This window comes from Plecotus auritus (genome assembly GCF_963455305.1).
Source record: "Plecotus auritus genome assembly, chromosome: 3".
NCBI lineage: Eukaryota > Metazoa > Chordata > Mammalia > Chiroptera > Vespertilionidae > Plecotus > Plecotus auritus.
In genome coordinates this window covers 100,717,353-100,732,713 of record NC_137772.1, presented here as the reverse complement: position 1 = coordinate 100,732,713, position 15,361 = coordinate 100,717,353, and the positions used below count along the sequence as shown (strand labels likewise).

At 38.3% G+C, this 15,361-nt stretch overlaps 1 protein-coding gene across 9 annotated transcripts in view; it reads right to left on the bottom strand.

The window, feature by feature from the left end:
* Window positions 1-1,536: 1,536 nt before the first annotated feature.
* LRCH1 (leucine rich repeats and calponin homology domain containing 1) overlaps window positions 1,537-15,361 on the bottom strand; it is a 252,676-nt gene continuing 238,851 nt past the window's right edge. For 4 of the 9 annotated variants that reach the window (XM_080662530.1, XM_080662526.1, XM_080662528.1 and 1 more), the window contains one exon: window positions 1,537-3,789. In XM_080662530.1, coding sequence (XP_080518656.1) covers window positions 3,679-3,789 — 111 coding nt within the window. In that variant the 3' untranslated portion in view covers window positions 1,537-3,678. Of the gene's footprint in view, window positions 3,790-9,645; window positions 11,592-15,361 lie in introns of those variants that run through there. The other 5 variants (XM_080662527.1, XM_080662525.1, XM_080662524.1 and 2 more) reach the window with 5 other exon arrangements.

Below are 15,361 nucleotides of genomic sequence, written 5' to 3'. Positions count from 1 at the left end.
GAACTTAATGGATAAACTTAAAACATGATAGATGAAGTCTGGTTGTTTTAAAAAAATATATATTTTTCTGTTAAAGAGCACAAAGTGTATATATTTTAAACATTCAGTAAGAATGTGTATTATGTGGTAATGGAATAAGACAACAGGTTCTTAAAGTTATAAAATTAGTACTTTTTAAATATAAATTAGGCAGCCATCTTTGACCACATGGGGGCGACCATCTTGTGTCTTGGAGTGACAGTCAATCTGCACATTACTCTTTTATTAGATAGGATCTGATACTAGCTATTCTTCTCTGACTAAATTCTCAACTAATACAATGACCTTAGGACCACATAGCTTTTTCTTTACAAAGGAACTACCAACATGTAAAACATTTGTGATTTACATAACCTTATTAGAGGAAAGTAGACTATGTAGACTAGAACAGTTTTGTATGTAGAACAGTTTTGTATGTAGAACAGTTTTGTATGAGGACATCAGGGGCCAGGCATAGCTGAACATGAATCTTAAATGTAGAGGACCTGACACTGGTTACTGTAGTTCTTGCTCAGGCTGTTGGTCTTAGGTCTATGTCTATGGTATGTGGGTTAGGATGAGAAGACAGAAACAATCCATCACTATTTTGACTTGAATTCTTCAAAGCAGCTGCTCTTCTATCACAGGCAGGCTGTCCATGGGGGTAAACAATAATACTGGACAGATCTACAGGAAGTGTAATCAAAGCAGCCACTTGCTCTCTTTTTTTTATTTTTATTAAATCCTCACCTTAGGATATGTTTACTGATTTTTTTTTTTTTTGAGAGAGATAAGGTACAAAGAAGAGTAAAATATAGATTGAACAGTTGTCTCTCATATACACCCCGATGGGGATTGGACCCACCACCTTTGGGCATGTGGGACGACACTCCAACCAACTGAGCCATACCAGCCATGAGCCACTTTACTCTCTCAGTGTCAGATTCTACAGGAAGCAAGACCAGACCCTGTGGTTTTACAACATGCACCACAGAACCTTCAGGCTTTTTCCAAGAAACTTCTGGAGCCACCACCCAAGGGATAGGTGGAGGGACACCCCTATCCCACCATATTAACTCTATTTTAACTGTTGTATGTTCTGTTGTTCCAGGTAAGATTTAGTTTGGAAATCACACACACACACACACACATACAAAAACATGCACTAGATGATTGTCACAATCTTTTTAAACAATGACCCCCTAAAATTTCTGTTTTGACCAGTGTCAACCTTTGCATCACATGGGTAAGTCAATCAGAAAATGGTTTGTTCACACTCAAAGTTTTAATGGCCATTAAATAAGAAAAGGAAGGCTATTTGCACTACATACATTCTGTCCACTGATGGTACTGTTAGCTGGCAATGCACATTTTATTGCACATATAAACAGTGTACAATGATCTTAAAGATATTTTAGCTACACAAGGGCTGCATTTAAAAGAAAGAAAGCCATTTTATAAAATACAGAAGCCATTTGTACTATATAGACGACGTCAAGAAAATACTGGAGATTAATATCAAAAGAAAAATTTTAATCTTGAAAAAGAAATCTCTCAAAACAAGGATTACAGAGCTTCATGTTGCCATATATACACATAAAAAATATTTCAGGACCCTGCATCTGAATGCCCATCAAGGTGCAGCAATCAAAACTCCTATTTCTATAATCAACCTCTGAATGTTGCTTATATTGAATACGCTCCTTGTTCAAAATTACTTTCTGTTTACATCATTATGCTATTTGACAACAGATATTTGTGCAGTACAGAAAAATATTAAAATATATTTTAAGTTAGGTTAAAGTGCACAGTACATTTAATAGGAAAGAACTGAAAGCTGCAAATGCAAACCACCATGTTCAGTAACCCCTCACCTTGCCCAGAGCAGACAGCAGCCAAGGCCTTGGCTGATATTAGATTGTGCTCAATGCATATCATCTTCCTGGTGTGTTTTCTTTTGTGTTCATCTTTTATTTCTCTTACAAATTGTGGCTGCTGCTGCTCTAAAAACTTACAATGGCTTTTCACAGAGATGAAGAGGCAATGAGCATTCACAAGACTGTGAAAGGTGACTGACTGGAATATCCGGGACAGCAGGGTGAAGGCTCATTCATGTAACTGCCTACCAACAGGCTGTCGTGTCTGGGAGGCCTTGTTTGAGTCTCGCAGACCAACATGGGTACCTTTCATTGCTGGCTCTCTTTTAGTCATGTTTCCTTTGAACTAGCTCCCTGCTAGGCCACTCAGCCTCACAAGTGCAACCTTCCCCTAGCCCTCTCCTATCCCCCCGCACCCCACCCATTGTTGCATGCAGCTAACTTACCAACTTACTGACTTACTTTTATAGTTTCACTCCAGAGACCATGAATCTTGCAGTGTTTTATGGGCTACTCTGAAAGCCACCAACTAAATTACAATAAAATGAGCATGTCCACATCTCAAAATCTTTTTCTCTTTGAAAACTGGCAGTTGTAGGAAGTGTTGGTTTCCTGATCCAGGTCTTATGTGTCTGACATAACTCTTGATCACTCTCAGTTGAAGCTGCCCTTTAAAAAACTTTTTGGTTAAACAATAAACTTAGTATCATCTCCACTTTCCTATACCATTTCCTTATTTCCTTTGGTGCTAGACTTCTTTAATTCCCAAGTTACAGTGCAAAATTATACTTCAAGATACATGATGCTAACACATTACTTCTTTGTGTTAAAATGTGAATGTTTTGTGTATAGCAAAATAAGTATGAATCCAAAAAATAACTGTTCACATTTTATCTTCAAGTTTAATGTCTTTTTCCTCATCACAGCTATTTACAAATAACTTTGGGGCGCTCTCTTGATTTCAGTCAGTTTATTGTATCAGGGGACAACAGGGCTGCTGGAATGTAGGAAACTGGATGGAATGCAGAAATATAAACAAGACCAATGTTCTATAAATCAAAGTGTAAGTAATGCCTTCCCAGAAAACAGTTCTTGTCACAGAAGCACCTGTTATTTTTCTGAGTCATATATACCAGAAAACATGATTATTGAGACCCAGAACAATGCACACCAAAGAGGATAAAAATAATTCAATATTTATAATTTAAAAAGTGTTTAACCACAAAAAAGCAGTAATAAAATAGTTTCCTAATTTACAATTTGCACCCAAAGGATGAATAACAACTCACTAATAAATAATATTTATATAAATATTTTGTATGTCGAAAATAGATTTTTAAAAGGCAATGGTCTCAAGAAATCTCTTGAAAAATTTGGTGATGAAAAACTTGATTGAGTCCCTCCCTCATCCCCCCACTAAATACACAATGAGTTTGGCTTTAGTGAAACAAGTGCATGTTGCTGCAAAGTAGTTGTGCTTGGTATTTTGGTAATGGCAGTGGGTGAGCATGGAAGGGGTGCAGGAGGTTGTAAAGGCATTGATGTTCTGTTAGCTCTTCGTAACCAGCTCCCTCACTGGCTTCAAGATAAATACCTGTCACATCTTAATGCTGGAGGTCAGTTCTGAAAGGTAGAAAATCTTCTCTTAGGTCCTCCCTTAAATGCAACTAGACTCATGAACACAGGCAATGGGTGGGAGGATGGGGGAACTGGTGCCGAGAGCAGAGTTCAGGATCTCTGATGGGAGAAGGGTTTGGGCCGACCCAAAGGACAGGAGTTGGTTTCATGTGAATACAGCCTTCGTTATAGTTACATCTAGCAATGCTTGAACAGTAATGCCCACTTTGACCAGGCCTTTCTCTTCAAGGATGTGATGGGGTAGACATAGTTTTTCCTAAAAGAAAGAACAAACATCAATTTTTAATGACTGGTACCTAATCATAAAATCTTGCAACAGCACTGATGGCAGCTGAGCTCAGACCATGTTCCTTTTCTTGTTTTCATCCCATTACATAGAACTTTACTGTATTTGCAGAGAAAATAATGACTTTACACAAATAAGGATTGATCCAAAAAAGTGCCCAATCACCCTGAAATCTGCAATAAATCTAAACATTTAACAAAACTTTATACTGAATAACTGAGCCATACACAGTCAGCTGGAAACCACACATCAAGGACATGTTAGCTTATATTATTTTTTTAAAAGCATTTTTTATGATTCCTCTTTTTTTTTAATTTCAGAGAGGAAGGGAGAGGGAGAGAGAGATAGAAACATCAATGATGAGAGAGAGTCATTGATCGGCTGCCTCTTGCATGCTCCACACTTGGGATCAAGCCTGCAACCCAGGCATGTGCCCCCCACCAGAATCGAACATGGAACCAACCCTTCAGTCTGCAGATTGACGCTCTATCCACTGAGCCAAACTGGCTAGGGCAGCTTATATAGTTGCAAATAGCCTTTCACACATTTAAAAAAATATATATTTCTTTATTGACTTCAGAGAGAAAGGAGAGGGAGAGAGAGAGAAACATAAATGATGAGAGAGAATCATTGATAGGCTGCCTCCCACCCCACCCCCCCACTGGGAACAGAGCCCGCAACCCAGGTATATGACCTTGACCCGAATCGAACCCAGGACCCCCTAGTCCACAGGTCCACGCTCCATGCACTGAGCCAAACCGGCCAGGGCCCTTTCACACATTTTTAAAGGAACTCAATTACTCATTTATACAGATCACACACTGTTCTATTGACCATGGACTTTGGTTCAATTTATTTTATTTCCTACGACCTCTGGAACGGAGGCATGCTGGTGGATTGGTATCTTTTCTTCCTGGATTATGAACAGTCTTATAATTAATTTTAGTAGCCTCTCTTTAAGTCTCTTTCATACTGCTGTCAAAGACACAAACATCCTGCTACTTTCTTATGTTGTAATTTTGCTCTTAGGAAATGTCCAGTACACACAACTCAAGGAAAACAACACAAGTCACTCCTGGTATGTAGAACCTTGCATGCAAAACAGTTTATAAAATAACATGATGAAGTAATTTTATGCCTTTGTCATTTGGCTCTGGGGATGAGGGGATCACTTTCCAGAGCGTGTCTCCTTGACTCAGAAAAGACTCCACAGAAAACACTGCCTCTTTTCTACTCCATAATGGTTGTTTCTCCACAGCTCAATGACCGCTGTTTTTAAGGAAAGTTTAAATGGAGACAGTGTTCAACAGGAACAAATCAGAGTCTCTGGACAGACTGCTTCCTTTTCATGTGACTCTTGCTTGAGGAACTAGATCTTCCTGTTGCCTCAATGGTCAGACTCTGCACAAATTAGTACAGATACAGGCCTTCTGGTCTCAAAAAGACATTCAAAGAACACACCATGACACATCCAAAAACTTGTACTGCCTCAAAATGTCAGTTTTCCTACACTGTCTCAATCATCTTCCTACTCCCACCTCTAACTCCTTCCCTAACTTGAGGTAAATTCAGAGTATCTCTGAGACTAAATCTAGGCCTAAGAAGTAACACATGTCAACATAAGACAGCTGATTACTGAAAGCATGATTCAACCATTATTTCATTTGGTTGCTATGCATTGAAAAACAATTATCTTGTTGCCAATGGCATATTAGGTGGGCATGCAAGTTTATGCTCCTTGCCAAATTAGTAGCTGAATGTCAACCAAGAAAAAGGATGGGAGGTCCTATCTGAGGCCAGGATGGGCAATGTGCGTCCTCCTTGTGCCATAGCTGGAGGTCAGTCTGTACCCTTTCCTGATGCCATAGGCTTGTGAAGTCACCCGAATCTGGCATTTTATTGCTAAGGTTGGTACCACTGGGGCAGGGATGTGTTTTTCTCATTCTTATGACTCTCATATCACCCAAGTCAATACCTGGTTTGGTGGGACATGACCACTAATATGGTTAAGCTCCTAGTGCAGGGCATTAGTTGGGGAAAAATAAAATGTTCACTTTACAACTTATGTTAAAATCAAACTGAAATGAATTAAAGAGTTAATTGTTTGTTTTAAAAAATCTCTCCTAATAAGATATAGATTAATATATAGTACTTTCTCTTATTGTCTAAGCTAAAAAGGCAAAATTAAAAAAAATCACGAGAAATATAAAAAAATTCATTGCTTAAAAGTTTAAAGCCTGCATGTGTCAGAACCCCCTACATTAATTAAAAGATTAAAAAAAACTATAAAAAGGTATTTACATCAAATTACAAGTGTTTTATATGACTCATAAACTCAATAAATCAGTAAGAAAAGCATTAAGAAACTGATGGAACATTGGGCAAGGAACACAAATAGAAATTTAAAAATGGAAGTTATGCCCAAGGCATTTTGAACAAGACATTTTGCTTCTCAACCTCAGTGTTTACTTATACTTAGTCCTGAATGTTCCTGGATTCTAGTATTATTTCCACAGGGCCTAATCTCTATGTACATGACTTTCACAGGGCTAGATGTCCTATCCTGCATCCAGCTTGAGATGGAACAGGTCTCCATTAATAAATGTCCCAGTTCCCTTTTTTTAAAAAAAATATATTTTATTGATTTTTTACAGAGAGGAAGGGAGAGGGATAGAGAGAAACATCGATGAGAGAGAAACATCGATCAGCTGCTTCCTGCACACCCCCTATTGGGGATGTGCCTGCAACCAAGGTACATGCCCTTGACCGGAATCGAACCTGGGACCCTTCAGTCTGCAGGCTGACGCCCTATCCACTGAGCCAAACCAGTTAGGGCTGTCCCAGTTCCCTTGATGAGCAGTGGCTCTTGTGGCTGAAGAGGTTCCAAGCTAATGGTCATGAAGACGTAACAGACTAAATTAGCTTAAGGTCATTGTCTCTCCCGGGCCTTTATTTCTTAAACCAGCATTTCTCACCTTCCTGGTCTCCCGAGCCCTTTGGGAATGAGAACCAAGTAGAAGACATGAAAAGGTACTCCATACATCGGACCCCCTGAAGAAACCCAGAGGTACCCTCAGATTAATCTAATGGGGTTGGAGGTACTAAGAAGACTAGCATAAGATAATAGGAACCCTCTCACACAACATGGCAGCTCCATTATTTTATCACAGGACTGTGGTGAACATTGATGAGAATTATGAGTTGAGGCACTGGTTGACAAGATGAGCAAGGGGAGCCTGCCAGAAATGAGGAGGGGTAACAACGAGGACCAGGAAGCCATTATCCATCACCCTGGTCCTGCCACAGAGGAGGGAATTCCTGGAGTGAGCTAGAGGTTGGGATGGGAAAGGAACTGCTGTAGATTTATAGCTGGTTGAGAAATGACAGAAAAGGGCCACCTCACCTTGTATATAATAGAGTTAAAGGTGAGATCATTGTACCTTTACATTGACTTAAAATACATTTAAATTTTAATGTTAGAGGAGCCTAATGGCTTTCTTTGAGAATATGCCAGCACACTGTTCTAGTATACCCATGAGCTTCTTTCGTCGTATTTTTTGTTTTTGTTTTTGTTTTTTTTAGTACAGAACAGCCATAATTACTATCTTGCATAACAATAATGCTTCTGACCCCCTCTGAAGAAATCATGCTTTGTTTTTTTTCTCTGATGGAGTCAATGAGGTTCACTCATCCCCTCACCCGCCCCTCTGTGAACCACAGCAAACAGGGCTGGCAAAGGCAGGCACACCATAAAGACTACATGCTAACTTAGACTTTCTGGGTACCTCCTAGATGCCTGGCACCAATGCTACAGATCTGCATTGATTATTTCTTTCTGACAACCTTGTCAGATAGGCATAATACCTTGGTTTTACAGACAAGAAAACTGAAATGTAGTTTTTAAGTAACTTCACTGAAGTCACACAGATGGTATGAACTGGAACCAGATTTGAACATGTGAATCATATTAGAGTTGAGGCCCCTTCCAGACATCATGCTGCTTCTCATAATGTCCTTGATCAACAGCAAGTATGTTCCGTCTTGTGCCCAAGAGACAGAAAGGGCTCTGGACTCTCAGAGTCCTATCTAGGCAAGACCCAACACATTCAGCATTAGGCCGGGGATCAGAGAACCTTCAACTTGGTGAAAGGCATTAGCTCTGCCACTCAGCTCATCTGGCTCCTTTTCACAGTGAGGGGCAGAAGGAGGCAGACTGCACACTGTCACTGCCTGGCTCCTCTTTTGTGATCCCTTATTCTCCCAAACAGCTACAGGCCTACTTCCCAGGCCAACTGCTGGACAAAATGAAGTCATTCACATCAGCACATTTCACCTAAAATATAAATGCCTTGCACTAACTTGATTGAAACTTGAAACAAAATGGTCTCCAGTACTTTAACCTAGGGGAACTTCATGTTCCTGCTCTGCCACATGAGCTCTCTGAGGAATGAATAAGTGAACACAAGCATAACCAAAATTGTGGTGAAAATCCAAAGAACTGGACCCTGATAGTTAAAGAAGGGGAAAAAAAGCACACACTCTATATACCTGATTGTTTATTGAGAACTAATTTTAAAATCTGAAGCCTAATTTAAAGAAAAAATCTGCTAAATAAAATCACCAAAATATTTTTCACCGAATCAGAACTCAATTTAGACTCCTGAAATTTTAACCCATTGTACATTACCTTTACCCTGAAGGTGGAACAACTTCTGTCCTTATAACTTTTTCCCTTTACAGCAGCAGTAGGTATGGATTATAGAGAGAATCCAAACCACCAAGCACTAAATTTAATTTCTTACTCACAAATGGCATCCGGATATCAAGTGCCTTTACTTATCTGCTCTCACTGATGAAGTCCCTACTGAATTATTTTACTTTTGAGCTCTGTAGGACTCCTTTTTCACACGCCCTATTTCATAAGTGTCTCTCCCAGAGGACAGTAAGCTGCATGCAAACCACAAATCCGTAAAAAGAGGGAACGAATAGGAACTAGTTATCACACATTGTAGAGATTCTGACATTGAGTGGTGAGTTGCCACCATTTGGAGGAACTAGAGAAAGAGAACCTTCTATTTCAAATAGATCAGTCTGTTCAAATAAATAAATAAATAAATAAATAAATAAATACTGGTTCTTGTTATCAGGCATTGGAAGGAAATCTGAAAAATGGTCTTTCTTATCAGAGGAAGGAGATTTAGTATGCATATACACATCACACAACTAAACCCCTGACCACCTCGCAGAGGACAAGTAGGTTAGCCAGGTGTCCCCAGGCACACTATAATAGCAGCATCATAGGATGAGTTGTAGGTACCTTGGGGAAAACCATGGAGAGGGTTAATATTCTGAATACAAATTAACAGCCTGATAATGGGCAAGACAGTTCATTCAAAGTTTTTCCTAAAGGGCTACATTAAATGTGTTCTGCTAGCTATCATACTACTTGATGAAAAAATGCCATCCAACAGATCCCTAGAGGAGCAGCACATTAGGGTACAGATACAGTAATGATGTGATAAATGAAAGCATGTCCAAAAAAATACTTTAGAAACCCAAATTGAAATATGAACATAGTTAGAGAACAATGTTGAATCAACCCAGAAAACTAAATCTGATCTCACATGATTGGTCTACATTGACAACATTTTCTTCTAGGTGGCCACCCAGTGAGTTATCTGTCTTCTCCCCTGTTGTACCCCGCCCCAAAGAAAAACAAACGAACAGTGCTGATCATTAAAGGAAGCCTCAATGCACTGCAGAGCTAGATGGAGATGGTGAGCGCCGCTCTGGGTATGCACAAAAAATGTACTGATGGGCTGATAAAAACTTGGAATAATCACCCAAAATGTGTTTATTAAGAACTTATGGCTCAGGGTGCTGGTTAGACATTGTACAAAGGGATTTTATTGTTACAGATTGAAGAGTACAAGATAGCACCAAAGACAATTCAGTACATCTGCAGGTTATTTATACACAACTGAGGTTAATTCGTTAACTTCACATACCCTGTATTTCACCAATCAACACAAACTCAGAAGGAAAAGGCTCATTTAACTCAAGATATTATCATGTCATCTCCTGTTAGAAAATCTGAGCTGATTAGCAACAAAGAATCTTTATAAATATACTTGTCTAACTATATGGGTTATCTACATCCTCAAGTAGCCTGGATTCATGGAAATGTTCATAAAAATACAATTATCATCTTAGTAGCTGTCTATGAAGATCACCTGCATCGCAGTAAACTAGAAATTTGCTAGTATCTTGAGGAAGTTAACTCCATCAGCTCCCCAATTTAATAAACAATATTTGGCAACCAGATTAGATGGAAAATAGGGGATATTGTCTTAACCTTGGAGCAGGGCTTTCTCATATTAGAAAAAGACAACCCAGAACCTGAAATATCTTGGCCTAGATTAAATTCTATTGGTTTTATCTTTTCAATACAAACTGACCACCCTGCTCCAAAGCAGATATAGTTAATATATAATCCTTTAAGCTTACTTAAAAATAAAAGCAATATGCTAACAATGGTTAAATGGAAATTTCAATTTATTAGATAAATTACATTCTTCTAAAATAAGAGCAATATTATTATTAGCTCCTGTCACAGAAACCAGGCTCCAGGACCAATAATGTTCCATGACTCATGACTTTATTTGAAAATAGTCAAATTTATCACATTCTGGATCTGCTGTTGAATGTGATGTAGCAAAAGCCAAAATGACCTATTACATCATTTAAAAATAGAAATCTCTTCTATAGAGGCTAACAAGGAGAAGTAAAAATATATGGGAATTGGTGTACAAGCAAATCTCCCAGGTGGTGCTCTTAACACAGATGGCCCTTCCTTCCCTAGTGCCCCTTCTGTGCAGCTGTCTCAAGCAGCAGGGCAAAGGGCTGGCTCAGGGTAGAAGTGGGCGGCAACCCACCCTGGTGCCCCTCACAGCTCCCATAGTAGGAAACAGCGAGGAATCCAACTAAATGACCAGCAAAGCAGTCATTCCCCAGATGGGATTTTTCAATTTGGTCAATAGTTTTTTTTTGTTTGTTTGTTTGTTTTTACTGAAGAGTTTTATAGACCAAATTGGGCCAAAATGCTGGTTTTCTGCCTCCCTTGCAAGGGAAGTGGGGAACCTCTACAACTCAATTGCCCAGTCCTGAATTGGGTTGGACTTAAATACTGTGAAGGAAAGATTTTCATATTCCCTTTTGCTCCTGTTCTGGAAATTCTACTCTGCCTAGGGCAGTGAAGCTCACTGGGGAGAGGGAAGAGGATCAGTATAGCACTCCTGCTGGCATGATGTGGGCTGTGGCTGAGGAAGCATGAGGTGTGAATACACTTTGTTGTCACTGTTTTTCATTAAGTGAGAAGTTACTTCAAGGGAACTGTATTCTATAAGTTTGTGCTTTTGGAAAATCTGATTGGTAAAAGTTCAGCTTCGAAACTCAAGAGACTACTGAAGAGATAACAGGGAAATTTGCAAGGCAAAGGGTCAGATGGAGGAAGGACCCCTAATGGATCAGGGACAGAGCAGGGCGCTTGGATGCACATGCAGACTTTAGGCGGACAGGGCATTCCAGCGGTAAGTGATATAGATCAGCACTATAAAGAGAATATGGACAAGACAGAAGCTTATAAGGTCCCTGGAGCGGAGGGCAGAAGTTGGTTGTGGGGGTTTCTCCCCGAGTGCCAGCAGAGTGTCAACAGTCTTTCGAATGTGACGAAAATCCAACTGCAGGATGTCATACGGAGAGCAGAGGTCAGCCTATTCCGAGGGCAGCCATTAGAACAGAAAGAGATAGTGCATACAATTAAAAATACACAGAAGAACAGCTGGAAAGAAGCATACATTTTTGGTTACTAGCAAATGGCAAGAGAAATCTCTTATTTCAAGCAGGTAAAACTCGTTCCACCATCAAAGATTTTAAAACTTTATTCCAAAAGAAAAGTAGCATACCAAATGTATTTTATACAAAAAGGACAAAGAAATCCTTCACCAGCAATCACACTATTGAGGAATAGACAGTTATGTAATCTACGTATCATTCTGGCGGTAAACAGTTTTAATATTCAAGTGGCATCATGTGATAATTAATGGCATAAAAATAAGAGTTTTTCACTTGGGACATTTAGGTCTTAACCTTACTAACAAAAAATATAAACTTTAAGGTCTAATCTTCACCTTTCCTCATAGTCCTCTTAATGCATTTTTTTTAGCCTGGCTTATGAAGAATGAATATAAAGATTTTCTCTCTGAAAGGTAACACATGCGCCTTACTTATTTTCCTTTTAGGACTATTATTTTTTATTTACTTATTTACTTTTTTAAAACATATTTTTTATTGATTTCAGAGAGGAAGAGAGAGAAAGAGAGACAGAAACATCAATGATGAGAGAGAATCCTTGATTGGCTGCCTCCTACACAACCTACACTGGGGATGTGCCCTGACCGGGAATCAAACCATGACTTCCTGGTTGATAGGTCGATGCTCAATCACCAAGCCCCACTGCTGGGCTCCTTTTAGGATTACTGACAAGTTCTGAGGAATGTTAGCTCTAATTATACCCCTACATGTGTCAAAAAGCACATTAAATTTCATGTTTTTACAACTACACAGAAACCAACAATCTTCAGAAGACTTCTTAAATATGAGGTTAGAATAAAATACATTCCCACGTAGGGTTATTATGTAGATTTCTTCACCATTAAACAGGTGTGGAGGCAGGAACAGATCTCCATGCATGTTTTGTCTACTTTACAGTCACCATATAAGGAGGAAGAGCTCTTATTTTATCGATTAAATGCAAAAATAAGAATCTCATTTACTTGAATTGACCTCCGGATGTCTATTACTGTCAGGAAGAAAACAGTTTTATGATGCACTGAATTCCTGAACCAGAAATGACAATAGCTTAAAATTTATAGTGATTATAATTCACGTCAGTATGAAAAAAGTTGTAGTTTTGTGTCCAAGTTAAACAAGGATTGAAAATATCTGTGATATATTTCATAAATGCAGTAGGCAAAGTGTTTAAAGTATATTTATGTATAGTATAAATTTTATAACATATTTTGATAATATTGCCCTTTGTTTTAGCCTTATTGCTAAACAGATGTAAATCACAGAGCAATTAAAAGATGATTTTAAAGTAGAGTTATTTGTCTTAATTGTATCCTCTGAGGTTATCTTGATGCTGTCAGGTAAGGAGGAATACCACAATATCAAGTGGGTGAATAAGATTAAGAACATTCTCATCTTATTTTAATTTATGAAGGTAGAGATACTCAACAAAAGATTTTTTTTTACGATAATAATCATGTTATATCTATTCAGATTATGTCTTTTCTCAGTAGATTTGGAAGAATCAAGCTGCCACTATTATTTTCCTAACAAAACATCTACACATAGATTGGATTTCACTGGGAGGGAGATACTAGACAAAGATTAACAGATGGGGAAATATCTAAAAGAAATTTTCTATTGCAATAAAATTTCTCTATTGCAATGTTGTGCTTAACCAGTGAAATCAGAGCAAAGCAGACATAAGACAAAAGGTATCCGTGAACTAAAACGTGATTTTCACAAAAGTGATATTTCCACATTAAAAACAAAACATCCTATCTCCAGTATATATTTCAATAACTTCCCCAAACCCCATGGAAAATGTATGGTCTGCTCCCCACCAACTCCGTCAGAGAACTCAAGTCAGTTCGCTTTTGCAGTTTTCAGGGCACTTATTCAGCAATACACTTCACAGGCAGGTGGGCAGCAAAGACCATTCTTTTTATCCTGGAAGTAATTTTATGAAGCCACAGATTCTGGGTTAATTCACACTAAAGTGGGTAGGGCCTAGACTTACAGTCCATGGTGATATAAAATTTTTTTAAATATATTTTTTATTGTTGATAATATTACATATATCTCCCATTTTCTCCCCCTTTTCTCGCTCCCATGGTGATTCATGATCTCTAAAGGAAAAGGCATGGGTGTAAGATTGTATGGTAGGCAAAATTCTGTGTCACCCTTATGTGTGGCGCACGGGCTGCTGTGGCCCTGAGAGCCGCTCTCAGAGTCTACCAGACAACACAAGTCCTCTGCAAGGACACCACCATGGGAACGAGGGCTGCGACTACTAGGAGAACCTGGGAATTTTCTGACTCTTGTGCTTCCCAAATCTCATTCTTAATGAGAGGGATTTAACCATTATACTTTTTTCCTCCTTAAAATTGAAATAGAAAAATACTAAAAAGGAAAGAAATTTAAAGAGGCAAAATTTCATCGTGCATTTACAAAGCATTAGTAATTACTGCAAGGCATTTGAAAAACACAGTAACTGTCCCTGGAGGCAAATGCAGCAGCTAATTCTCATTATAGTGAACAGAAATCATAATCACCAGAGGGGTATTGGATGGATTCTCTTAGAGGCAGCCGTCAGTATGTGGCTAAGATTACTCTTCAAGATGGGTGCTGGGGGTGTGGCTCAGTTGGTTGGGCATCCTCCTGTGCACTGAGGGGTTGCAGGGTTCAGGTTTGATGCGTGTAGGAGGCAGCTAATCGATGTTTCATTCTCTTGTAGATGTTTCTCTCTCCCTCTCCCTTCCTCTCTCTCTAAATATCAATAATTTTAAAAAATGGCTATGTACAATACTACAGACTCAAGCAGAAATGTAGACAGATCTGGCAAAAGTCTAGGTTATAAGATGTTCTGAGTAAAATTAAGTCTAAATTCTAAGAAATTTAGAATAAATTCAACCCACTTAAATATTTTAATTTTAAAAGTTAGAATGCTTACAAAGGATTTATTTTTAGTCTAAAATATCATAGTGCAGAATGTTGATTGTCATTCTGAAAATTTGAAGCTCTAATTAACAATGTAATGTGTCAGAGAGTAGAGTGAGGTAGGAAAGGGTTTCTAGAGTTTTCTCCAAATATATAAGAACTAATTGCCGATTTTATGAACTTAGAAGATAGCTCTAATATTGGTAAGCTAATTAATCTAGAAGTGTAATTTAAAACTTTTTGAAGATACTGCTCATAACATGTTTATTCACAACTGTGTACATATGAAAGGCTGTCAGACCACTGACCCAACGTAACTGCCACCAGGAAACACATAGTGGAAAAGGATCTTCATGAATGGTAAACACATACTAACTACAAGAAATGTGAGTGACTTTAACAGCTAGAAAACTGGTTCTTTTAATAAATTACTAATTTAAAAACTGATGTTAAAAATAAACATGTTGGCCTGCACTTCTGATTACTCAGAATTAACCATATAAATGGAAAAATAAAATAAATCTTAGAAGAAGAATCTCACACTCCCCCAAAAAGTGTTTATTAGCTATGATTTAAATTGATATTAAAGTTTTTGATTTAAGAAGAAAAAGAGGCATTAGGTTCAAAGCGGAGAATGAACTCATTTATCCTACTCTCAAGACTCTTAAGAAACAAAATATATTTAGTAGCTTCAACTTATAAAATGTCTTTTAACAAAAAACTTCAGAGCAATTACATATGTATAATTGCCTAA